Raw genomic sequence first — 27,481 nt, 5'->3', positions numbered from 1 at the left:
CTTATTTTCGGTGTCCATGGTCATGGATCTTTTCTCTATTTTCTGTAATTTCTGAAGCTCTGTTCCCTTGGTGTTTTTTGTTTCTGTCAGGAAGAAGACGAGGTGCCGGACGATGAGACCGTAAATCAGATGATCGCCAGGAGTGAAGACGAGTTTGACCAGTTCATGGTCTCGTTTCATCTTCTCTCACTTACATTTACAAGTCGATGTCAATCACCAAATCACTAAATCCTGATTGAATCCAAATGAACTTTCATTGTCTGTTTCTGTGTAGCGTATGGATTTGGATCGACGCCGCGAGGAAGCTCGCAATCCAAAGCGAAAACCCCGTCTCATGGAGGAGGACGAGCTGCCCACGTGGATCATGAAAGATGATGCAGAGGTGGAAAGACTCACCTGTGAGGAAGAAGAAGAGAAGATGTTCGGCCGTGGCTCCCGGCAGAGAAAAGAGGTCGATTACAGCGATTCGCTCACAGAGAAACAGTGGCTAAAGGTCAGATATACGATTCATTTTCTTCTCTTCTTCTGTCGGACATTTCTGATCGCTGCCTCTTTTCTCAGGCTATTGAGGACGGGACTCTGGAGGAGATCGAGGAGGAGGTGCGACACAAGAAAACGGCTCGGAAGAGGAGGCGCGATCGGGATCCGGATGCCATTCCTTCCACTTCAGGTGCTCGTGGAGGGAGAGACAGAGATGACGACAGCAAAAGACAGAAAAAACGAGGTCGTCCGCCATCCGAGAAGCTTTCGCCGAACCCTCCGTCACTCACCAAGAAGATGAAGAAGATTGTGGATGCTGTTATTAAATACAAGGAGAAGTGAGTGTCAGTGTTGTTGATTTCAAATTTGAACATAGATTTTTATTCTTATTTTACATGTATACACAGACGTTTCATGGAACGTTCATGAATGTTTGTCTCAAACGTGGAAAAGTCATCGAAATTTATTGGTAGAAATGTGTACGAACCCTTTACAAAGAAACAGTGAGAGTATGTGTGCTGATAGTTATGGATCTCTGGGATGGATTCTTGTGTCTTCTGCTGTTTCTTGTGAAGTTGTGGAAAGCGATTTTGTGCCTCATAGTGTCGTATCTCATAGACTCATAGACATAGCAGATCTCAGAAAAGTGAAGACACCTCATCACTGGACTACGGAGATGTCTCCATTATACAAACCCGATTCCAAAAAAATTGGGACACTGTACAAATTGTGAATAAAAACAGAATGCAATGATGTGGAAGTTTCACATTTCAATATTTTATTCAGAATACAACATAGATGACATATCAAATGTTTAAACTGAGAAAATGTATCATTTTAAGGGAAAAATAAGTTGATTTTAAATTTCATGGCATCAACACATCTCAAAAAAGTTGGGACAAGGCCATGTTTACCACTGTGTGGCATCCCCTCTACTTTTTATAACAGTCTGCAAACGTCTGGGGACTGAGGAGACAAGTTGCTCAAGTTTAGGAATAGGAATGTTGTCCCATTCTTGTCTAATACAGGCTTCTAGTTGCTTAACTGTCTTAGGTCTTCTTTGTCGCACCTTCCTCTTTATGATGCGCCAAATGTTTTCTATGGGTGAAAGATCTGGACTGCAGGCTGGCCATTTCAGTACCCGGATCCTTCTTCTACGCAGCCATGATGTTGTAATTGATGCAGTATGTGGTCTGGCATTGTCATGTTGGAAAATGCAAGGTCTTCCCTGAAAAAGACAACGTCTGGATGGGAGCATATGTTGTTCTAGAACTTGGATATACCTTTCAGCATTGGTGGTGCCTTTCCAGATTTGTAAGCTGCCCATGCCACACGCACTCATGCAACCCCATACCATCAGAGATGCAGGCTTCTGAACTGAGCGCTGATAACAACTTGGGTTGTCCTTGTCCTCTTTAGTCCGGATGACATGGCGTCCCAGTTTTCCAAAAAGAACTTCAGATTTTGATTTGTGTGACCACAGAACAGTTTTCCACTTTGCCACAGTCCATTTTAAATGAGCCTTGGCCCAGAGAAAACGCCTGCGCTTCTGGATCATGTTTAAATATGGCTTCTTTTTTGACTTATAAAGATTTAGCCGGCAACGGCAAATGGCACGGTGGATTGTGTTCACTGACAATGTTTTCTGGAAGTATTCCTGAGCCCATGTTGTGATTTCCATTACAGTAGCATTCCTGTATGTGATGCAGTGCCGTCTAAGGGCCCGAAGATCATGGGCATCCAGTATGGTTTTCCGGCCTTGACCCTTACGCACAGAGATTGTTGCAGATTCTCTGAATCTTTGGATGATATTATGCACTGTATATGATGATAACTTCAAACTCTTTGCAATTTTTCTCTGAGAAGCAAGCAAGCATGGCTTGCACATCGATAACAGCACAACCTTAATTCGGCAATGAGGTCTGAAGTGTTTACGTTTAACGTGGCATGAGAAAGTGACATATATGTAGAACGGTCAGACTGAAATGGATTTTCAGGAATTAAAATTGAATAGGATTTTAAACCACACATGAATGTAGCTTGATTGGAGTTTTTGGCCGTTCACACTTGCTAAATGTGATCAGATCAGGATGTGCACAAAATCTGATTTGGACTGACAGTCTGAACAAGTCTTCGAAGACATCAAGTGTATGAATTATTTCTCATTAAGCATCCATGACCGATGTCTGTCTGTTCTGTATGTTGCAGTAACGGTCGTCAGTTGAGTGAGGTGTTCATCCAGCTGCCGTCGCGGAAGGAGTTGCCCGAGTACTACGAGCTGATCCGCAAACCTGTGGACTTCAGGAAGATCAAGGTCAGTGTGTCTATGCCAGCATTCAGTGATTTCGGGTTTCTTTCAGATGTCATTTGGTTAAACAAATGTGTGTATCTGTGCAGGAGCGCATCCGGAGTCATCGGTACCGCAGCCTTAATGATCTGGAGAGAGACGTGATGCTGCTGTGTCAAAACGCACAAACCTTCAACCTCGAGGGCTCACTGGTTAGACACACATACACGCACACACACACACACTGGTTTTCAAAACATTTAATTTATTATGTTTTATAAGCTGTTTCCTCATGTGGACCAAAAAAAATGTCCCCATATGGTCAAAATTTACTGGTATTACTATCTTCTATTTACTGGTATCTACTATCTACTATCCTTGTCCCCATAACATAGTGAATACCAGGTACACACACACACAGTTCCTATAGACCTACAGGCTGTTGTTGTAAAATAAGCTCAAATATCCTACTTAGTTATTTACTTTATTTGTAAAGTACTTCTTCAGCTAAACTCACTGCTTCTTTAGCACGCTGAAGACTATAGAAGCTTGTTTGCACCACAAAATAAAAATTGCAACTTTTTATCTCACTATTCTGACATTTTTCTCACAGTTGTGAGTTTACATCTCACAATTCAGACTTTATATCTCACAATTGTATGAAAAAGGCAAAATTGTGAGATATAAAGTCGCAATTAACTTTTTAAGTTTTGTATTCCTTGGCAGAAACAAGCTTCCATACATGCACAAATCTACAAATGTATTTACTTTTGTGTGTGTGTCAGATCTACGAGGACTCTATCGTGCTGCAGTCGGTGTTCACCAGCCTGCGCCAGAAGATTGAAAGAGAGGAAGAGAGTGACGGAGAGGAGAGTGAGGAAGATGAAGAGGATGAAGGCTCTGATTCAGAGAGTCAGTCAAACTTAGTTATTTATTTAAGGTGTCATCTTACTACCCATCTAACAGGGAACATTCTCAGAACTTTGGCTAACATTTGGCAAGGTTCTCTCTATTAACAAATGTTCTTTGTTCTAAGTTATCTGGTCTTTAACAATGTTCTTAAAACATTAGCACAAAAACATTATTAATACATCATTCATGGAGCATTTTTTTCTGAAACATTTTAGTTGGATGTTCATGTAACATTTTTTAAATGTCACTACTTGTTTCAAAATGTTCAGAGAACATTCAAAACTAATGTTTGCAGAATGATAAAATGGAATTTTCTATTAACATTTACATAACCAAGAAAAAACCTTTTAAATCTAGACTTTTTGAACATTCAGAAATAACATTCTCATAGCTTAATATGAACATTAGCAGAATGTTCTTAGAACAAATTTTTGTTAGCTGGGTAACTGAAACCAACTAGATGTTGGTTGGTAAAGTATACTTTGGTTTCTATGTGTTCAGTACATGTGATGTGAAATTCATCATCAGCAGAAACAAAAATGCATAAATGTATATGAGAACTAACTAGTTGGATGCCACCTGTAGAGAGGGACACTACTGACCATGTGTGTTTCTCTAACGTGTGTGTTTGTGTGTGTGTAGCTCGGTCCGTGAAGGTGAAGATTAAACTGAGCCGCAAGGACAGAAGCGCAGAGCGTGGCAGAGGACGCAGGAGAACCGCGAGAACCCGTGCAAAACCCGTCGTTAGTGACGATGACACTGATGAGGAGCAGGAGGAGGTGATGCGCATACACACAGCACGCAAAACATTTAGTTGCATAATTGATGGCATGTGTATGTGACTCTCTCGTGTTTTTTAGGATCGATCCAACAGCGCCAGCGAGGAGGAGCAGGGATGAAGATCCACAGCAAACCAATAAAGAAATAAACTCATCATACAGTAAATGAACACCAACATCCCCGTCACCTCACAATGCTTTCCACCCAGAATAATTGTACATTTACACATTCATTATGCGTTTGTGAAGAAAGAAAGAATCTCTGTGCCTGTATTGAGATGTTGTGGCTGTCGATGCGTTTGCTTTTTAAAATCTCACAGTGAAGCTGAGACTTCAAACCTATGCGAGAAGCTGTTTAGACATGTTTCTGTGACACTGAATATTAGACATTGCCATTATAGAAGAGCAACATTTGTGATCATCTGTCCAATAATTTAGTATGAACCAGTAACCTGTCAATTAATTGCACTAGTGTGTTATTTGCATGTACAGTAGATGTAATAGTATAGAAGCAGCCTGTTATTATATGATCATTATTTTGCTGTAAAAGCCGTTTGTGTGTTATGTGATGAGTTTTAGGGCCGTTCACACTGACCCCGTTTACAAGCACTTGAGGGTTCTTGCAGACACTCTGAAACCTCATGTACAAGAAGCGGTTTAAGGGGCTGTTCACACAGAACGTGTTTTTGCATTCCATTTAGCTGCTTTTCCATTGTTTTTCTATGTAAACTGCACTCACATCTCGCTTCTTTTGCAGCGTCTCGCACGTGACACGGCATTCTAAAAACGCGTTTCACGTTAAGTGTTTTCCCATAGAAAACAATTATGAAGAAAACTCTTGGCTTAATGTACTAAGACAGTGAAATTAAAAGATGAAACTCACTATACACCTTATTGATGATGAACACAATATGAACACAATGTGCTAAATTGCACATTAAGCGTTTTCTTTATAATGGTTTTCTATGGGAGGAAAATGTGAAACTTTGCTCGTTATGTTCATATTCTGGGTATGTTTTATTAATAAGCTATATACTGAATTTGCTATTTTAATATAACTGTCTTGAGGCATTAAGCCATGCTTCATGGGCAATTTAACTCATTGTGTTCATATTCTGTGATCATCTGTTTATATATGTATATATGTGTGTTATGTGTTAAAGGGACCATCAAAATAAAGTGAAACCTCACTTTGTAAAGAAACACTACGCACCTATAGACTGAACACGTAATACGCATGTGCATTACATGTTTACACAGAGATGATAACGGTATCATTTTCAAAAACTTGTACTTTAGAAAACCGTTTTCAAAAGTTTTCAGGCCTCCAAAATGATGTTGACATGTAAATGAATGGCCAAAATGCATAAAAAGTTTTCAGTTTTTAGTTCAAATCTGTCATGTAAACAGCCCCTCGGTTTAGTCTTTTTATATCACTGTATTATTCCATTAAGCCACATTAAGCGTTTTTCATGTTAAAGGGTTAGTTCACCCAAAAATGAAAATTCTGTCATTTATTACTCACCCTCATGCCGTTCCACACCCTTAAGACCTTTGTTAATCTTCGGAACGTGAATTGCGATATTTTTGTTGAAATCCGATGGCTCCGTGAGGCCTGCATAGGGAGCAATGACATTTCCTCTCTCAAGATCCATAAAGGTACTAAAAACATATTTAAATCAGTTCATGTGAGTACAGTGGTTCAATATTAATATTATAAAACGACGAGAATATTTTTGGTGCGCCAAAAAAACCAAAATAATGACTTATATAGTGATGGCCGATTTCAAAACGCTGATTCATTATGCTCCGAAGCTTCCTGAAGCAGTGTTTTGAAATCGGCCATCACTAAATAAGTTGTTATTTTGTTTTTTTGGCGCACCAAAATATTCTTGTTGCTTTATAATATTAAATTGAACCACTGTACTCACATGAACTGATTTAAATATGTTTTTAGTACATTATTGGATCTTGAGAGAGGAAATGTCATTGCAGGATATGGAGGCCTCACTGAGTCATCGGATTTCAATAAAAATATCTTAATTTGTGTTCCGAAGATTAACGAAGGTCTTACGGGTGTGGAATGGCATGAGGGTGAGTAATAAATTACATTATTTTAATTTTTGGGTGAACTAACCCTTTAAGTGTTCTATTTCACTGTGCTGCTTTACAGTTATTTTTTCCTATGTAAACATGGACTAGATTGTAGCGCTCGCATAGGGCTGTTTCACACAACACGTGTTAAAAACACGAGACACGGGTCAGTGGAACGAAAAAAGTGCAAGGTTTTGAGACCCATTTTTTTTAAATGAACATGTTTTTTGCTGTTAAAGGTCAGTCAAGTGAAAAAGGTCGCAAGTTAAACTACTTTTAGCTAGAGCATTACGTTTTTAGAATGCTCCGCCATATGCACGAGATGCTGCTAAAGATGCGAGTTTACATTGAAAAATTACAGAAAAGTAGTGCAGTGGAATGGAAAAATGTGTTATCTGTGAACTGGCCCTTGAACTTCTTTTAACTTGAGCGCCGCTTCATGTGCAGGATGCTGCAAAAGGCGGGAGACGCAAGCACAATGTTAAAGACATCCGTCTGGCATGTATTTACATTGAAAAACATTGGAAAAGTAGCGCAGTGGAATGGAAAAACACATTCTGTGTGAAACTTTAAACAAACTGCGTCACTATACCTTGCATTTTTTCCCATTCCCACTGACTTGTGTGAACGGTCCCTTTTATTAGAATGTCCCCGTGGGATCCTGAATGAAGAAACGAGTTTGTCTGCGCTTTCATCGGTTGTCACTGAATCGCTGCTCATTTATGTAACGGTGAAATGTGCTGAATTCTGTCATCGCTGGAAATCGTCAGCTGTCATTGAATGATGATGTCCGATTGAATTGAATCGCTCTCTGTGTGAACGGCTATTCAATCAGATGTTTGTGTGGATAACGTGCCGTTTGACGAGTCTGAGCGTTTTTGTTTCATGTTAAAGACTGTCCGTTGCTGCTCACCGATCTTTAACTCTGTATCTGGTGTTTTGTTGACTGATTTGCTCTGTGACTGTAGATGAATCATATTATTCCTGAAGTTTCTAGCAGCTCTTTAATGGCATGTGCACTTACTGTAGTGAATGTATGTTTGTGCGTGTAGATTTTCATTCACTAGATGATATCCAATAAATATTAAATCCTTAAGCCTGTTTGTACTGTACTTTTGTTTTCCATTGAAGATACTGACTTTAGGAGATGTGGTCTCATCTGAATCTCAGGTGGTTTTCTCTATCCCAGGGGAAAGTTTAAACAAAGTAATATATATATATTAGATTAAAATAAATTAATAAAAAGGGATAAATAATAATAAAAAAGTTATTAGTCTATTAAATTACATTAAAATAGAAAATGATTAATATTAACAAAAATTTAATTAAAAATAAATTATATATTTAACAGTACATTGCTATATTGAGTAGAAAAAATATATGTAACTTTTTATATTTATAATATTTTTTAGTGTATAAATTGGGTGTTTTTTAAAAGATAGATGCCTTTTAAAGGAACACTCCACTTTTTTTGAAAATAGGCTAATTTTCCAACTCCCCTAGAGTTAAACAGTTGAGTTTTACCGTTTTCGAATCCATTCAGCCGATTTCCGGGTCTGGCGGTACCACTTTTAGCATAGCTTAGCATAGTTCATTGAATCTGAATAGACCGTTAGGGGAGTTGGAAAATGAGCCTATTTTCAAAAAACGTGGAGTGTTCAAAGTTTAAAGATTGAAACCCCTGCTCTATATTGTGATGCTGGAACAGAGAACAGACTCTCCACAAACTACTGTATTAAACTGTGAAGCACAAAATATGTTTAGAATTAAATTTTGTCACATGAATGACTGAAACAAACACTCGTCTGAAGGAGGGGACACACTTTTGAGTGTATCTGACAGGCAAATGGTGATTTTGTGTGTAATAAGGCAAAATAACCACTAGGTGGCATTAATGTTCATGAACAGCTTCAGTTGTGGCTGTAGTTTTAACTGTTCACTGCAGATTTCGATGAACAGTAGGAATGTTTTGGATTCTGACTGTTTACATCTAAAACAAACAGTGGTGATCATGTTGCTCTCACAAAAACACTACAGAGTAAAACGTGAAGAAATCTGTTGCGGTTTTTTGTCTTCTCGTGTCACTAATGTTCTGTAGAGATTAAGGTGATGATGAAGGAGAACACATTCTTCATGAATGTCATTTGTGTAAAAGTAGGATGTCATAGAGGTCAAGCTGAAACACACCTCAAGAGTTCCTGCAGAACTAGAGAGAAGTTCACTCATTTCTGCTGTAATCATTAACAGAGTTGTCGGGCGAGTCAGAGGTCGATTCACAAACGCTCTTTGTGAGCGTCGCTCTTCCAAGGCGAGGTTTTAGCTCATTCCTGATGTCATACAACTAATATTTCAACATTCCTCTCATAGTTTGTCTCTTTCATACACCTGTCTGTCATGAGACATTCCCTCTCTGCTTCACAAATCTCATTCTTTATCATTTTGGATCACAGCACTAAGATTGAATGAATTATACAATGCATATATTTACCTTTCAAGTATGGTTTTCTGGGCTTTAAGCAAAATAACCACATGTGACATTCAGTCTGAGCTTCTGACATCCACCTGATATTCAGAGAGTAACTTTATCTGTTACAGAGGCTTGGAAACATAATTTCCCTGCATCTACAAATACAATGCAAATCGTGTTCCTTCCTGGACAGCGAGACTTTTTCACCTTATCATTCTAGGATTTTGTTGTATTAGTGATTTTATATACACCGACGGGAAGACCCGAGATTCTATATTTGCTGTGCAATATTATTCAGCTTGAAGCAAATTAATTTCTAGGAAATATAAAGTACAATGAATCTTTATTTCATTGGTTGTGGAGCCAGACGTGCTGAGGCTTTGTGAAGTGGTTTCGCAGTAAGGGCCCTGTGGGGAGTTTTGGCCCCTGAGGGTCCGATTAATGGGTTTCAAGTGACGCTCACTGCCCTGGATGCATGTGTTTATACTGTACTGTTGTAAATTATATTAGCCAACTGTCCATGTTAGATTTAAGGGGATAGTTCACCCAAAAATTAAAATTCTGTCATCATTTACTCACCCTCAAGTTGTTCCAAACCTGTATATATATTTTTTGTTCTGCTGAACACAAAAGAAGATATTTTGAAGAATGTTTATAACAAAAGCAGTTGTGGGGAACCATACTATGGAAGTCAATGGTGCCCCCACAACTTGAGGGTGAGTAAATGATGACAGAATTTTCTCTTTTGGGTGAACTATCCCATTAAGAACCCTGATTTTCATGTATTTTCAACAAGTGTACTGCGCATCTAACACACAGCACCCACTTCTCACAGTTAAAGACAGATACTTCTGTCAAATTCATTCTCTTATCTCAATGTGGAAGCGCCCCATGTGTAAACTAGCATAACGATAAGAGAGAGTCAATCAACAACAGTGTGTGTTGCGCGAGGCCCCGCCCACCGGGCTGACGTTCCTCATTTCGAATATCACACCACTGCTAGAGCCACGCCCCCCGCGGGCTTCATTGAAATGGTTGGATTTTCCCCGTGAGGGAAGAATTGCCCTGTCACTGTTCACGGGAGTGCGGTACCGGTCCAGACAAGCCTCAAAAGTTATTCACGGAGCTCTGTTACCCGGCTTAAACGATTCAGGTGATGGAGATTCGGATCAGCGCTCGGCTCGGTTTCATCTGCTCCGTTTTTCTGCTTCACTTTGTCCACGGAACCCGTAAGTGTCAGTTTATGATGAAGATCTGGTGTGTGTCATGAGCCCGTTTCCCATTTAAACCATTTTTTTATATGTTCAAACTCTGTTTTTGGTTTATTCTGTGACTTAACTGTTTGGGGCTTTTAAAACAAGTGTATAAAATGCTTATTAGATCCGGTGTCGGTGTTTTATTCCTTTAACCGCGTCAGACGTTAGTCATTCCGAACAAGCGGCGGTGGAATAAACGCGTTTTCTGATTGGCTGCGGATGAGGCACATGCGTTCTGTTGTCGCTAATTGTCCTGATGCAGTTCATCAGCATGCTCCGCTGATCACATGCCATAAAGTGTGTGTTTATGACCTGCATCACTTTAATGTTTCATGTAGTTTGTATAAGCGTGCATCTGCAGGTTAGTTTGATGTGTCAGGGGCCACAAGGGAGGTCCATGGAAAAGTCTTTAAAAAAAGTTATAATAATTTTAAGTATATAATTTGGGTGTTTATAAAAGATAGGATTTTAGGATGGGCGTCCCTCACACCAGGATGGTCATATTTAGGTGTCCATGGCATCTAAAAGATTGAAACCCCCTGCAGTAGATCAATCATGTCTGTTGTGGAAACACTCGTCTCAGGAGAAGTTTCACAGGAAGTGGTTTATCCAGTTCTTCACAGATTCTCGGCCGACACAAACCTAATCAAATCACATCTGTCATTGTTTATGTAGTGAAACACAAACACTGAGATTCAGGAGCAGAATTATTTTCATGTGTTTGAGATTCAAAGGTGTTGAATGGTTCTGATCCTCGGCTCTGATGTTTTGCATCTGCTTCTCATTCAGTGAGTGCGTTTGGAGTTTCACTCACTGCTGTGAAACATTGGGAAACACAGAGAGGGCGTGTGACAGACACTTTTGCTCAGTTACTGGAATAGAAGAGAGGGAAAGAAAGGGTGATCTGTATCTCTCTTTCTCTCACACACACATGGTCGGTTCGTGTCACACTGTGTATTTGTGGAATTTTGAGGAAAACCAGTCGAGTTACTTTAGTTATTCGAATTGGTTAATGTAGTTTATATTAAGGACAAAAATAATTTTTACTCTCATTGTAATACATAAACACTGCAGCTCCAACTGAGAATAATCATTCAGTTCCTCCTCCAAACATCATTCTGGATCTTTTCCACCAAAGCTCCGCCCCCTTCATCTCTACTATATCTTGATTATGCAAATGTTTCCATAGAGACCAGTGAGCAACTGGTGGTGTGATTATTGACTCCACCTCTGTCCATTGTCTTAAAGAGACACTACACACCCGTCATCAGTAACACACTGAATATTTATGATCAACAAATGCTTTGTGCAATGATCAGCTCTCTCTCTTCTCTTTCTGTTGATACACGTTAAGTCAATGTTCTGATTCTGATACAAGTATAAGGACACACAGCTAGAATACAACTCATAACAAATAAGTCAACCATCATCAGATGCATTTATATGACGCTGGAGTTGAGACGAGTGTGTGTGTGTGTGTGTGTGTGTGTCAGATGCAGCTGTCTGCAGTCAGGACCAGTTCAGGTGTGGAAACGGGAAATGCATCACCAGCCGCTGGGTTTGTGACGATGCAGACGACTGTGGAGACGGAAGCGATGAGCTGCCTGAGTCCTGCCGTGAGTCAAACACACTCCTCCATCACTGTCAAACCATTACAGCTCTTAACGGGGATTTTATTTCATTAAAGTGCCACTATTATGCTATTTAAAGGCTCTTAATTTTGTTTTGGAGTCTCCTACAACAGGTTTACATGCATCAAAGATCAAAACACTTTAATTTTCTCATAATATCAATTGCACCATCAGCTCTTTTCTCACAGTGTCTGAAACAGTTTGTTCCAAGATTCAGTCTCTCTGAGAGCTGCTCTGATTGGTTAGACGGCCCAGTCGGCTGTGATTGGTCAGAAACCAAATGCTCATTATCATATTTGAATTTCAGCTCTTGATACACTGTGATATGAACAGTAACAGTACAGTGTTTGAGGGTGGGGCAAAGGAGACGCTGTTCAGTCAATGAAGAGTGCATTATGCAAATTAGTTACAAACCTATGTAGGTTCAGCAGGAAGTGAGATATGAATTACTGACAATTTATTTCAGAATCACTTCTTTCTTTTAGGAGACAATAGCTGCATCCGAAATCGAATACTTCTCTACTATATAGTACGCGAAAATCAGTATGCAAACAAAGTAGTATGTCCGAATTCACAGTATTTGAAAAACAGTAGGCAAAAAAGTACCCGGTTGACTTACTACTTCCGGCGAGATTCTGAAGTGTGCATACATTGGACACTTCACTATCCCATGAGGCCACGGGAGAGGATTTGTGAATGGAGTTAAAGGGACTTAACCAATGCTGGTTGGTCATGTGATAGTAACAACATGGCTGATGCAGCGCGTCCGAATTCATGCATACTACACACAGTCGTACTATATAGAACATACTTTAATGGTCGTGAAGCAAATTTAAATTCAAATGTAGTACCAAAGTCCCTTTAAGACTAAGTGTTATTCTATAGTCTTTGGTAGTACCTACTCAACAGTACACGATTTCGACTATGCACTTTGACCTTTGGAACTTTGCAGACCTTTTACTGTCACAAATGGCTGCATTACAGACTACATGAAAGTGAATAAAAGCATAATAGGTGCACTTTAAAGTTGTGTTTGCATAATGAGTTGAGTTAACAGAGTGTATGTGTAATGATCATCTCATTAAAGTTCAGAAATCTCATTATGCCACAGGAGAGAAGACGTGTTCGCAAAGCCAGTTCAGCTGCGGCGGGCGTCTGAATGAGTGCGTGTCCACCAGATGGCACTGCGATGGGAAGCCTGACTGCGAGAATGGCGCAGACGAGCAGGGCTGCGGTAAATACGACTGAAACTCAAGCTCTCATTTACTAGACGACAAGTCACATGTTCAGTTGTGTTTACGCCGGTTTTGTTTCTATTTTAGCCCTGAAGAACTGCACGGACGAGGAGTTCCGCTGCAGCAGCGGTCAGTGCGTGTCGAAGTCGTTCGTCTGCGACAAGGATTCCGACTGCGACGACGGCAGCGACGAATCGTCCTGTCCCGTCCCCACCTGCAGCCCCAGCACTTTCCAGTGCAATGACTCTGTGTGCGTGCCGCAGCTCTGGGCCTGCGACGGGGATGCCGACTGCGCAGACGGCTCTGACGAGTGGCCGCAGAACTGCCCTTCCGGGACGGGTCAGAAACAGCAGACGGTCTGCAGGAATCACGAGGTCCTGTGCGGCAGCGGCGAGTGCATCCACGGCAACTGGAGGTGCGATGGAGATTTCGACTGCAACGACCGGTCAGATGAGGACAACTGCAGTGAGTTCAATGTTGCTGAATGTCTTTCAGGTTCATGTACGTGTCCTAGAGCTCATTCGCTCATATTCTGTGTTTGTTGCAGCTGTGCCCACCTGCCGTCCAGATGAGTTCCTTTGTAAAGACGGCAGCTGCATCGCAGGAATGCGTCAGTGTGATGGGAGTCCTGACTGCCGGGATCACAGTGATGAGGAGGACTGCGTAACTGGTGAGCGTTGCGCAAGCATCCACCACGTGTGAATGTGTTAAACGTGCGCTGTCTTTAACTGTCTGTCTCTCTGTAGTTAAAACGTGCAAAGAGCCAAACTGGTTTAAATGTCGCAGTGGCGAGTGCATCAGCGCAGACCGCGTGTGTGATGGTACGAAGGACTGCCTCGACTGGTCAGATGAGCCTCTCAAAGAGTGCAGTGAGTTTCACCCTCAGTGTTCCTGTAATTTGTGATCAGCTATGAATAACAAACTATGAAATTAACCCTTCTGTGGGTAAAAGTTGTTTATTTTCAGCAATCATCAGATCATACATACACAATGACGAATAAGATATTCCAGAATCACACACAAGTTCTTATCAAGTGAAGATCCACCACTATGATCCTCATGCTAGAGTCCAGTATCTCTTAAACATATTTTATTAACCCTTGTGGATTCATTTAAAAAAGTTGCAATGAGGTCCTTAGAGGACAAAAATGTCAGTGCATATACAATTTTTATATATTAATATACTTCCCACTTTTTTTTTTTTACCAAAATTAGGATTTTAACCCTTTAAATGCCTAAAAATATCAGTCAAAATGTCTGTCAAAAAACTCATAAAATTATTATAAATTAAAAAAAAAATTCACTTTCACTGACCTAGTTTTGTTTTACCAACATCAGAGTTTTAACCCTGTAAATGCCTAAAAATATCAGTCAAAATCTGTCATACAATTATTATATATTAATAATTATTTCCACTTTCACAGACTTATTCTGATGTTGGTGAAAAATCTAAGTCAGTGGAAGTGGAAATAATTATTAATATAGAATAGTTGTATAACAGTTTTGACACTGACATTTTTAGGCACTTAAACAGGTAAAATTCTGATGTTGGTAAAGAGATAAAAGATTTTTTAAATGTCTAAAATTGCCAGTGTCAAAAAACTGTCATACAATTATTCTATATTAATAATCATTTCCACTTCCCCTGACTTAGATTTTTTACCAACATAAAAAATTTAACCCTTTAAATTCCTAAAAATGTCAATGGCAAAAAAAAACCTGTCACTCAATTATTATATATTAATACCTTTTTCCACTTTAACTGGCTTAGATTTGTTTTATTCCAACATCAGGATTTTAGCCCTTTAAATGCCCAACAATGCCTGTCAGAAAAACCTCATACAGTTATTATAAATTAATATTTTTGTCCACTTTCACTGACCTAGTTTTGTTTTACCGACATCAGTTTTAACCCTTTAAATACCTAAAAATGCCAGCATCAAAAAACTGTCACACAATTGTAATTTTTCACAAATATATATATATATATATATATATATATATATATATATATATATATATATATATATATATATATATATATATATATATATTATATATTGATATGTTTTATATATATTTATAGGCAGACAATTTTGTTTTAAACCTAATATTGAGCAGAATCAGTTTGAATCTACCTCTTAAAATTCTGCTGCGTCACAGTCACAAGCCTTTGCGTTTTTCCTCCTCCATCTCCAGTGATTGGCAGTTTAACTGTTAAAATGGTCAAAGATAATCATGTGACGGTGTGTTTCCTCTGTGCAGACTCTAACGAGTGCCTAGTTAACAACGGTGGCTGTTCTCACACGTGCAATGATCTGAAGATCAGATACGAATGTTTGTGTCCAGAAGGATTTCACCTGATTAACCGCACACATTGTGAAGGTGAGCGCTTGTCTAGATGAACCCAGTGCATGATGGTCTGTGAGTGTGTGTTTGGTCTCATGACGTCATATGTTTGTGTGCAGACGTGAATGAGTGTCTGGACGCAGACACCTGCTCTCAGATCTGTGTAAACCTGCCGGGCAGCTTCAAGTGCGACTGTAATGAAGGATTTGAGCTGGATCACATGACCAAAGACTGCAAAGCGATTACAGGTACATGTGTGATGAATGACTCTAATGATCAGAGAGACTTATGTAAATGTATGAGAAATCAACATCATGAAATTGTGTCCTCTCAGGATCTGGAGCGTTCCTTTTCTTCAGCACCCGTCACGAGGTGAGGAAGATGGCGCTGGCAGCAGAGAGTACACGTCACTGATCCGCCAGCAGAAGAATGTGGTGGCATTAGACGTGGACATTAACAACGACAGAATCTTCTGGTCTGATGCGAGCCAGAAAAAGATCTACAGGTGAGCGACGCTGAGGTGGAATACTTGACTGATTGTTTAGTGGTGTCTAATGACTCTAAACTTCCTGTAGCACTTGCAACACCAAGGTAATGGTTTCGATTCCCAGGAAAAGCAAGAGCTGATAAAATTTCATTTTTTCCGTTCAATCAAATCATTCTGATGACAGACTTTGACTCAGGTGTTTCAGAACCACCAAGCCAACATTTGAGATGCTGCGATGCGGTTGGTCTGCTGCTTAGTCCAGTTATCCAATCACAGCCTCTGCTGAGGCAAAGTTATGTGATTTTATGCATTGAGGGATTTATTCAGTAAATGTGTTTCCATCGTAGTTTATTCGCGTCTTATCAGATAAAACGATTTTCCACCTCGACTGAGCACATCAGGTTTTTTGTGTGCATTTTTACAATTAATGCTTTTCCATCCAGCAATTTTTCTTTGTTTGCGATATCCCATAATTTGCATAAAATTAGGTGGATGGAAACATAGCTATGATGTGCTAGTTTCACATCTATTCACTCATTTATTTACTCTAGTAATGCTCAACCCGTCATCTGCGTTTTGTATATCTCTGTGTGTATGTTTATAGTTTTCCTCATAATCACGAGCGTGTGTTTGTGTTGTACAGCGCAGCGGCTGCTGACCCCGCCCTTCACAGCACCGTGATTGACAGCCAGATCTCCAGGCCCGAGGGTCTGGCTGTGGACTGGATCCACGGTAACATCTACTGGACGGACAGTGAGCTGCAAACTATCTCCGTGGCGACTGCAAATGGCAGCAAACGTAAGACGCTCATCAGCGACAACTTGCAGAATCCTCGCGCGATCGCCATCGATCCTCAGCACAAGTGAGTGTCTGCGACTAAACCCGCTTACAGGAAGAAGCGTTCCTGCTGATTGTTGATCCCTTATTGTTTCGTGCCCTGTAGTTTCATGTTCTGGACGGACTGGGGCGTGTCGGCCCGGATTGAGAAGAGCGGACTGAACGGTGCAGATCGGACGGCTCTCGTCACGGAAAATATCGTCTGGCCAAACGGCATCACGCTTGGTGAGTTGGACACACATATGTTGAGTGTAAACACATGCGCCGTGTGTGATGTATGCTGACGTGTGACCGCTTTGTGTTCAGATGTTTTGAATCACCGTCTGTACTGGGTCGACTCAAAGCTGCACACGCTGTCCAGCATTGGCGTGAACGGAGACGGGCGGCACACGCTGATGCATGACCAAGAGAAGCTGCCGCATCCGCTGGCGCTGGCCGTGTTTGAGGTGTGTGGTGCTGGCCAATGACGTGTCTGCTGACGGGCTGATGGGTTTGTCAGGTTCTCACGAGCGCTGTGTCTCTGTGTGTCTAACAGGAGAAAGTCTTCTGGACCGACGTGTCCAATAACGGCATCTGGAGCGCGAACCGCATGACAGGCCAAGATATCGCTGCTGTGGCTGAACATCTGCAGTCTCCTGAAGACATTGTGCTGTATCACAGTCTGAAACAACCTACAGGTGAACACACACGTCACGTTATGACGTTCAGGGCTTGACATTAACACCCACCAACCTGCCAAATGCAGGTGATTTCAGCAGTGGCGTGTAATGCAGTCACTCCTACTAACCACTTTGGCGAGTATTCACGTAAACACAGTCAGTTATGTTTTAAGTGAATGTAAACAGTTAAGAAAGAAACTGTAATGTATAACAGTATAATGGATTTGTGTGTCGGCTTTTAAAGTGACAGCAGCCTAATATATCTGCTACCAAATTATAAGATAATATTAAAAATATCTATATGGCAGTTTTTCCCCATGGTATCGTTGTCATAATTGTGGCCAGTTTGGAAAACCACTAGCCACAGTGGCTGGTGAGCAATGTCAATGTCAAGCCCTGACGTTATTATAATTAAACGCACTTGATAACAGTCGATTTGCATGTTTGTCCTGCTCATGAGGAAGTGATGTCATTGGCAGGAAGGGACTGGTGCAAAGAAACGGCTCTGGTCAACGGCGGTTGTGAGTTTCTGTGTCTGCCGGCACCGCTGATTAACGCACGCTCACCCAAATACACGTGTGCATGTCCTGATCACATGACCCTGGGAGCAGACATGAGGACATGTGTGTCAGGTGCGTTCAGACCCACTCTGTTTCACAGCAGGCGCTTTCATTATGATGCTCACTGACGTCTGTTTCTCTGTGTAGGTCCGAACGCCACAGCGCCTCCACAGGCGACGAGCAGAACTGCACCCGGCCTGTCACACACTGCAACCAGAGCAGCTCTGCCATCTCGGGATCAGAGCGGAGACGGCACACAGACGGGCTCCGCAGGGGTCAGTTCCTGTCCTGCTGTCTGTCTATCTGTTCATTCACTCATGTTCACACTCTCACCATCTGTCCAACTCTTTACAGGAAGTGATGCAGAACATGAGCCGGTTTCTAGCCCTTCCCAGCATCCTACGGTCCTGTATGTCACCCTTCCAATCGGTCAGTAAATCCACAGTCATGAAACGCACGTGTCACTCACTGACCGATCGACAGTGTGAATGAATCATCTGTCTGTCTCACAGTTGCCGTGTGTCTGCTGGCGTTTGGCGGGATGTTGATTTGGAGACACTGGCGGGTGAAGAACACCAACACCATCCACTTCTCCAACCCAGTCTATCAGAAGACAACAGATGACACGGTCCACATCTTCAGGAGCCCCAGTCTGGAAGGATACTCGCATCCATCGGTATGACACCAAACACACTGGAGATTGATTTCAGATGTTTTACGTACTCTCATTCCTGTAACACATATTCAGATATTTATATTTAAATCTGCATGAAATAAAGACACTATAACAAGTGATTCAAACACATGAAACATGAAAAGAGTCACCATACAAAGTTACAGATTGATTAGAGTAGAACAGAGATAAAAGAGGAAAACTGAAAGGGTAATTTAAGACACCTTTGTTTGATTAATTGATTGACTTTTAAGGGAAAGTGTTTGAAAAACATTACCTCATTTGGTGTGTCCGGGTCAAAAATGACCAGCATTTTAAGTTGTTTATAAATCTCTTGTTATGCTATATAATTAGGGATGCACCAATAATAAAATTTTGGCTGATACCGATAACCGATAATTCTTTATACTTGAAAGCCGATAACCAGTATGTTGGCCGATAAATTTAAATTAATTTTTTATATAATTTTTGAGAGCCTGATTACAAAAACAAAAGCCTCACCATTTAAAAGCCATGTCCCAATCACACAATTATGATGTTCTCATCATAATATTATGTAGCCTATATGACAGCATTACGCTGCACATGATGTTCTTTTTTGATGTGATTTCAAACATATTTCAATCAATTCAAAACCATCAAGGCGAATAGTGGGCATCTGAAGTGTCCCAGCTGAAGGAAATAATCTATTATTTATCGTCTTTAATATATTGGCCGATACCGATATGGTGTCCGATATATCGTCCGTCTCTATATATTATCACCAAATATTGGATTCAATCTTGTTTCCTTTCAGTTAGCATAGGTTTTGCAATTCTTTTTGAAACTGACTGATCATAGGCTTTATCGATCTGAGCAAGCACCCCTTTTTTTTTGTGGTGAATAAGCTTGTAAACTTTTTTTTTTTTTTTTTTAAATCAGTTTCAAAAACTGAGGTGCATGAGCTCAGATCACTAGCTATTGTTTCCATCCAAAGTTACGAATTTAACAAAATTGGAATATCGCATAAAACATTTCCATCCCATGTGTTCAAGAGAACAAAATCAACACTTCCTGGGAAATTTTCTGCAGTCTGGGAAGAAACTGTTGCTCTTTTGTCCTCCATCACAATGAGTTGCATCTCAGAGTGGCAGACAAAACACAATAAACGCTGCCATGTTCTCTTGCTTTCGGATGCTGTTGTTTGGGAACACAGTCATGTGAGACGCTTCTAAAGGGAATTAAACCAAATCATTCATTTGACTCGGGCATTTCAGAACCACCAAACCAACATTTGAGAAGCTGCAATGTGATTAGTCTACTGGTTAGTCCAGTTATCCAGTCGCAGCCTCTGCTGTGCCAAAGTCACAAGTTTTTTTTGTTGTGCATTGAGGGATTCATTCAGTAAATATTTTCATTGTAGTTCTTGAGCCTGTCTTCTTATCTGATAAATAAATTATGTGCCTCAATTTAGCACATTTTTACAATTTATGGGTATCTTGGCGTTTCAATCCATCATTTTGTTTTATGCAATACCCCAAAATTTGCACTTAAAAAAAGTGGATGAAACTGCTAATAAGGCCTATGATCAATCAGTTCCAAACAGAAATACAAAAACCTGTGGAAAATGAAAGAATGACAAAAAGATTGAATGCAATATTCAGTGATTAATATAGCATAATGAGAGATTTATAAGCAATTTTAAAGGCGGTTATTTTTCACTGGGAACATCACAAATTTAACAAGGTGGGGAAAAAAACACAAAAATTTGGAATATCGCATAAAACATTTCTATCCCTTGTGTTCAAGAGAACAAAATCATATTTCTGTGACATTTGCTGCAATCTGGAAAGAAACTGTGGCTGTTTTTTCCGCCATCCTTTTTTTCTTCCATCCAAAAAGTCCATCCCTCTCCAGGTCAAAATCACTGGATCACAACCAGAGGGTTAAATGGTGATAATGTCACAATGAGATTCGGCTTTAAACAACCCCAGAAATGAGTCTGTTTGTTGGATTCTGTGACGGACTGTGTTTAATGTGCGTGTTTGTGTCTCAGTGTCAGATGATCAGCATGGATGAAGACGCAGCCTGACGCTCCTCCTGAAACTCCACTTTAAATGCTGCTCTGAACTGAAGGAGACTCTCTTCCTGACATGCGAAAGGATCAATCCTTTTTGTTTTTTAATATCATGTAAGGAATGAAGACAGAGACACACACACACACACACTTGTATCTAATGAACACAGCTGCTTAACATCAGAAGAGCAGAAGGTCTGAATCTCTTCAGGCGCCTGTAAGATCCTGTGGCTTTGCACACTATAAACACGTAGCTGTTTCCATTCGTGATGTGTGAGCTTTTAAGATCCAGTCATTGAAGGTATTACCACTTTTAATATTTAAAATGAATCTTGTAAATATTCCTGATCATGTTAATGTGGAGGGCAGACAGGTGTCTCTCTTCTTGCACTATATATGTTCACTGTCACGTAGGTTTTATTTATTTCTTCTTCACAGACACACTTGAACTATCTTTTTGTCTTTGTTTTTGTAAATGCACAGGGCTGCTTTAGTAATAATGAGCAATTCGCAGCGTTTTCTTAATGTTGGTTTGCTCACGCGTGTGAAGTTCTCTTCTGTAGATTGAACTCTGGGCCTTAAAACCAGCGAATGTGCCTGATGTACAGCATGATGATATGTCATATTGTTTGAACGCACAGAATATTCCACGATGCCTTCGACATATTAGAGTGAATTAGTCCTCAGGGTCGCACGTCTGCGCTGTGATTCAGGTGACCTCTGACCTCACCTGTCCGTTAGAAGAATCATGCTTTTACGTTCTGTTATTGATGTGCACACGGTTTATTTTGAGGCATGTGCAGTATGTTATCTGAAGGGTTGGAGCGTTTTCACTGTTACCGGATGAATGAAGAATCACAAACGCTCCTCAAACATCTGCAGTAAATAGTCGTCTTTATCACACAGACTTTGTACGAAGAAAACTCTTTTATTTATTGTGTAAATGTTTGATTTTTGTTGTGTGTGTGTGTGTGTGTGTGTGTGTGTGTGTGTGTGTGTGTGTGTTGAATTTCTTGCTGTTCTCTTTTAAATACATTGTGTATCTGATGTGATATCGAAATGCCATCCAGAAATCTTCCTGCACTACAAAAGAAATGAACCTGTGCGTCATAAGACGACATTCAGGGACTTTTATAGTTTATGAAGGATATTTGAAGAAGATTTGTGAAGTTTTCAGTCATCAGCTGGTCTTGAATTGATTCTGTTACTGTTGATGGGTCATTTGTGATCTGTTTTACTTTTGTGAAGGTTTTATTAAGCTGTTTGAGTTTTAATTCTTTATCTCAGGACTCATGGTCCAGTGATCTGAATGTTCTACAGGTTTAAAGAAACAAATTGCGCCCAAAGAAACAATTGAACTGTTTTTGACAATGTTTAATAAATTTATGTTTTGAAACCAGAAATCTGCTGTTGTTCTGTTATTAATCGCTAACAGCGAACGTTCTCAGAATGTTCTGGCAAGGTTCTCTTAGGCCCCGTTTACACTAGTGCATTTTCATTTTAAAATGAAAACGATCCTCGTCTACACTGGCATTCATCTCCGGTGTCTACATTACACATTACACGCGTCACATGACCGTTCATGCACATTAGCGACTTCCTTGCCCCTTTTGAGACTTTTTCCAGTGTAAACGGTTGCCTCTAGCGCATGTAGGTAGCTGCAGTATTTAAAAAAAAAAAAAATGACAACAAAGCCAGCAAAGATTGCAGTTCAGTCTCCATGTTATTGTTTACAACGTCGTAAAGGATACATGGGCAAACGTGGGCAGCCACGCCATCATTTTCAATAGTCTCCGTTTTGGTGCGTAACTGAAATGCAACCGCTGCGTTTTCAAACTAAAACAGGCTCTGAAGCGTTTTTGAAAGTCTCCGTTTTATAACGTTCATTGAGCATTTTTTCCCTGAAATGTTTCAGTTGGATGTTCGTCTAATGTTTTTTAAATGTTAAGTACATGGAAATGTAATACAGTGAGTCTCAAACACCATTGTTTCCTCCTTATGTAAATCTCATTTGTGTAAAAGACCTCCGAAGAACAGGCGAATCTGAACATAACACCGACTGTGAGGATCATTAATATGTACGCCCCTAATATTTGCATATGCCAGCCCATGTTCAAGGCATTAGACAAGCCAGTATTAAAGGGTTAGTTAACCCAAAAATGAAAATTCTGTCATTTATTACTTACCCTCGTTCCACACCCGTAAGACCTTTGTTTATCTTCGGAACACAAATGAAGATATTGAGACATTTGTACTCCACTAGACCCCTGAAGGTGTGCTGTGGTATCTGGCACTAAGATGTTAGCAGTAGATCCTTTAAGTAAGTTGCGTTGGTTGGGCCTCCATGGATCTGACTTGTTTGTTCAGCACATCCCATAGATGTTCGATTGGATTGAGATCTTGCATGAGAATTTGCAGGCCAAGCCAACACCTCAAACTCGTTGCTGTGCTCCTCAAACCATTCCTGAACCATCTTTGCTTTGTGGCAGGGTGCATTATCCTGCTGAAAGAGGCCACAGCCACCAGGGAATACTGTTTCCATGAAAGGATGTACATGGTCTGCAACAATGCTTGGGTAGATGGTACGTGTCAAAGTAACATCCACATGGATAGCAGGACCCAAGGTTTCCCAGCAGAATATTGCCCAAAGCATCACACTGCCTCTGCCAGCCTGCCTTCTTCCCATAGTGCATCTTGGTGCCATGTGTTCCCCAGGTAAGCAACGCACATCATGGACAGGGGTCAGTATGGGCACCCTGACTGGTCTGCAGCTATGCAGCCCCATGCGCAACAAACTGTGATGCACTGTGTGTTCTGACACCTTTCTGTCAGAACCAGCATTAACTTCTTGATCAATTTGAGCTACTGTAGCTCTGTACTGTCATGAATGAATATGGAGGGGGTTAAAGTTCAGGACTGGTAATGGGTTGTGGCTCTAGTGTGAATCATTATGGTCCGATATATATTAGGCATAACATTATGACCACTGACAGTGGTCATAATGTTCATCTGACAGTGGTCAAATGTTATGCCTGATCGGTGTTGTCAGACCAAATGATTCACACTAGAGCCACAACCCATTACCAGTCCTGAACTTTAACCCCCTCCATATTCATTCATTATTAAGCACTGATAATGGCTTTTGTTCTGTCCAGCCATTCACATTTACTCATCTTTGCATATTTCATGAGGTGATATCACGTGACTGAGCTTTCACTCTCATTCTACAGTATTTAATCATCAATTCCATCGGTTTCAAATGCTTTTTACATGAATGTGAACACAGGTGATGATGATGGGATATGAAGTCACAGTGAACGTCGTGTTCCATCACAGTATCTGTTCACGAATGTCTGGCATGCTGTTTAACCGGACATGAGACAAACAAAATGACAGCCTGTTGTGTTCATTGTGTAGAAATGTTTGTCCTACCAAAATAGTGATACATATGTGACTGTCAGAAGAATTAGGTGTGGCATTCACTTATATTACTTATTCAAGTTTAAGGTTTTTATTTATGGTTTGGTTTTTAGAACCATAAATAAAGGCACTTCCTTTTGTCAAAAACATCTTTTTTTTATTTTGCTAACGTTCCCATTATGAAAACATTATTTCTGAATGTTCTCTGAATGTTCAAAACTTTATTAATGACCAGATAACTTTGAACGGATGTTTTATTAATGTTAGTGGAAGAACATAACTCATAGAGAACCTTGCCAGTTAATTAGCCAAAGATCTAAGAACATAGCTGGGTTATACTCTTAAAATTCAGCATTATATAATAGCATAATATTGTTGCTCATTTATAATAAATTGCTTGTGTTTTTCCAAATTTGTAAGCTGTTTTGGATAAAAGTGCAGGACCTGCTCCAGGGTCCAAGGCCTGAGTTTGATTCACACTTGCAAACCCATTACATCTCATAGCTAAAGCCGCTGTGGAGAGGAAAAATGCTTTTGTTGTCTGTCAAATGACCAATTTATATCAATGTGAAACATTTTATAGAAACGATATGTAGGCCTATTTTCCATCAACAGTTCTGCTGAGGAACTCAATGTGCAGGTGAATAATGATACCGCATCCAGTCAGCAGCTCGGAACTTTAGAATATTCTCATTCTAAAGATCTCATTGGTCGGTGTCATTGTGGTGGGAGGAGTTCACGTCTCACACCACAATTGTGATGCGGCAGGAGGGTGTGTTTTGTGTATTGTCATGATAATGATGATAAACTTGGGATATTTTGAGTCACTGGATTTTTTTTTTATGTTCTGTGATGATCATGAACAGACTTAATGATTTTACTGATGTTTGCCTCAATGAATGAACACAAAATGCAATAAAATGCATTAAGTAATAATTCTTTGTTTTCTTGTTTTTATTTTATTTTTTTAATGATGTGCTCCAGTGTTGTCTAATATTCTCTTATTGTCCAGTTTTGTATGAGTTGTTTTTATTTTTAATAACATAACGTACAAAACTGGATTTATCTAATTAAAATAGAACCAGTTTCCTGGAGCTGATGGTGTAATAAGTAGCACAGCGATCAATATTTTCACTGTCACTGTATGTGTGATGAATGTTTGGAGTTGCTGTTGGACACGAGACAATGAGGACATTTCATGTGCTTGTTACTGAATCCCATGAGATCAGATCATATTTCCTTCCCAAAGGCGGTTGAAGTCTAACAGGAACACTTAGGTTGTTTAGAAAACATTTATTCACACTTTACACATCAATTCTACAGTTTGCTGCGTGCATTCACATTAAAAATCCTCATTTATATTTATATTCATAATGTTTTCCTCACAATAAATGACCATGTACATTTTTACACAGCGTGACAAATAGGACAATATTGTAAGGGATTAATAGGACTGGTGTTTTGTTGCCACTTAAAGGATTAGTTCACTTTTAAATAAAATTTTCCTGATAATTTACTCACCCCCTTGTCGTCCAAGATGTTCATGTCTTTCTTTCTTCAGTCAAAAAGAAATTAAGGTTTTTGATGAAAACATTCCAGGATTTTTCTCAATATAGCCTAGTGGACTTCAATGGCCTCCAAATGGTTGAAGGTCAAAATTACAGTTTCATTGCAGCTTCAAAGGGCTTTAAATGATACCAGACGAGGAATAAGAGTCTTATCTTGAGAAACCATCACTCATTTTCTGAATTTTTTTTTTTTAATTATATACGTTTTAACAATAAATGATCATCTTGAACTAGCTCTCTTCTTCTTCTCTATTAGAATTCCGGAAGTGTAGACACTGCTAAGTGTATTACTGCCCTCCACAACTATTGAACTAGCATATTGTATATGACAATTTAGTTCAAACTTTGACCTGTTGGGGGCAGTAATACACTTAGCAGTGTCTACACTGCCGGAATTCTAATAGAGAAGAAGAAGAGAGCTAGTTCAAGGCTGCGTTCCAGTTCGGTTTTTAAATGCCCTTCCCTCGCTAACTTCACTCGGTCTCGTTGACTCGGATGTACGTCATTGCTTACGTTGCACGAGTGCCCACTTCTGGCGGAACCTTTGTATGGGCTGAACTGGAACGTCCTAAACCCTTGATCACTTGGAATCCGCAATGGAGCTGATTTATTATTTATTTTTTCCCCTTGCAAAATTGTTTAATACGGCATTCTATATGTATATATGTGTGTTTTAAATGTTTCAAAAATAATGAATATATCATAGAGTTGTTTGTGGTGGGGTAAATTAAACGCGATATGCGGTGACGTCACAATCGTGTTGCATTGTGGGTTATGGAGCTGCCTGAAGTGTACATATGAAGTAGACTCGCTCCCTCGGTCAAAATCGAGGGAGCGAGGGTCTGTCCATATAAACTTCCCTCGTCCACTTCACGAAGTGGAACGCACTTCAAAATGGCGGCAGGGATTCCCCCGAGGGGAAGTGTTTAGGGAAGTTCGCGAGTGCGTGTCTAAAACCGAACTGGAACGCAGCCCAAGATGAGCATTTATGGTTAAAACGTATATAATTTTTAATTATTTTTTTTTAGAAAATGAGCAATGGTTTCTCTAGATAAAACTCTTATTTCTCATCTGGGATCGTGTTGAACGCTTTGAAGCTGCAATGAAACTGTAATTTTGACCTTCAACCGTTTGGGCTCCATTGAAGTCCACTATATGGAGAAAAATCCTGGAAGGTTTTCATCAAAAAACTTAATTTCTTTTCAACTGAAGAAAGAAAGACATAAACATCTTGGATGACATGGGGGTGAGTAAATTATCAGGAAATTTTAATTTGAAAGTAAACTAATACTTTAATAAATAAAGTGTTTCTCTGTCAGTATGTTTGAGAGAGAGGGTTAGAAAGTGTAATAATGGTGAGATATCAGTGATAAAGTATCAATGGTAAATTATGACAAAATAATTAAACAAAATAACAAATAATATAATAATAAAATAATTATACAAAATATATATGCTTTAAAAGTTTTTGCATGGCTTAAAAGTTTCAAGTAAAAGTCTTAACCCTCTATGGTGCGGTGTTGCCTCCAGGCAATATGGTCTATTTTAGTTTGTTTTTAATAAAATAAGCCACCAATTGATTGATCAAATGTATCTCAGGACAGAATAACTCAAATACTAATCAATAAAAGTTTAAAAAAGACCAAAACATGACCAACAGGGGTCCATTTTGTGTCCTGTTTCAGCATATTTTCCATATTTTCTCCATTGAAAAGTGCTTTTTTCACTTGT

At 39.8% G+C, this 27,481-nt stretch overlaps 2 protein-coding genes across 3 annotated transcripts in view; both read left to right on the top strand.

Annotated features, from left to right (window-relative positions):
* Positions 1-6,045, top strand: part of LOC125274056 (transcription activator BRG1) — a 30,070-nt gene extending 24,025 nt beyond the window's left edge. For both annotated transcript variants that reach the window (XM_048200100.1, XM_048200099.1), the window contains exons 26-33: positions 91-168; positions 275-493; positions 562-818; positions 2,689-2,794; positions 2,878-2,979; positions 3,553-3,679; positions 4,322-4,458; positions 4,540-6,045. In XM_048200100.1, the coding sequence (XP_048056057.1) occupies positions 91-168; positions 275-493; positions 562-818; positions 2,689-2,794; positions 2,878-2,979; positions 3,553-3,679; positions 4,322-4,458; positions 4,540-4,578 (1,065 nt within the window). In that variant the 3' untranslated portion in view covers positions 4,579-6,045. The remainder of the gene's footprint in view (positions 1-90; positions 169-274; positions 494-561; positions 819-2,688; positions 2,795-2,877; positions 2,980-3,552; positions 3,680-4,321; positions 4,459-4,539) is intronic.
* A 3,981-nt stretch (positions 6,046-10,026) lies between these two features.
* On the top strand, positions 10,027-22,165 carry ldlrb (low density lipoprotein receptor b). The gene is given in 19 exon segments (XM_048200095.1): positions 10,027-10,248; positions 11,769-11,891; positions 13,018-13,140; positions 13,229-13,606; positions 13,689-13,811; positions 13,888-14,010; positions 15,407-15,526; positions 15,610-15,738; positions 15,825-15,878; positions 15,881-15,995; positions 16,621-16,839; positions 16,921-17,039; positions 17,121-17,260; positions 17,350-17,491; positions 17,953-18,105; positions 18,181-18,308; positions 18,388-18,462; positions 18,546-18,709; positions 20,742-22,165. Coding segments are annotated over 18 exon segments (2,373 nt in total). The 5' UTR covers positions 10,027-10,175; the 3' UTR covers positions 18,582-18,709; positions 20,742-22,165.
* The last annotated feature ends 5,316 nt before the right edge of the window (positions 22,166-27,481 follow it).

This window comes from Megalobrama amblycephala, linkage group LG8 (assembly GCF_018812025.1).
Source record: "Megalobrama amblycephala isolate DHTTF-2021 linkage group LG8, ASM1881202v1, whole genome shotgun sequence".
Taxonomy (NCBI): Eukaryota; Metazoa; Chordata; class Actinopteri; order Cypriniformes; family Xenocyprididae; genus Megalobrama; species Megalobrama amblycephala.
This window is presented reverse-complemented; position numbering and strand designations above follow the sequence as displayed.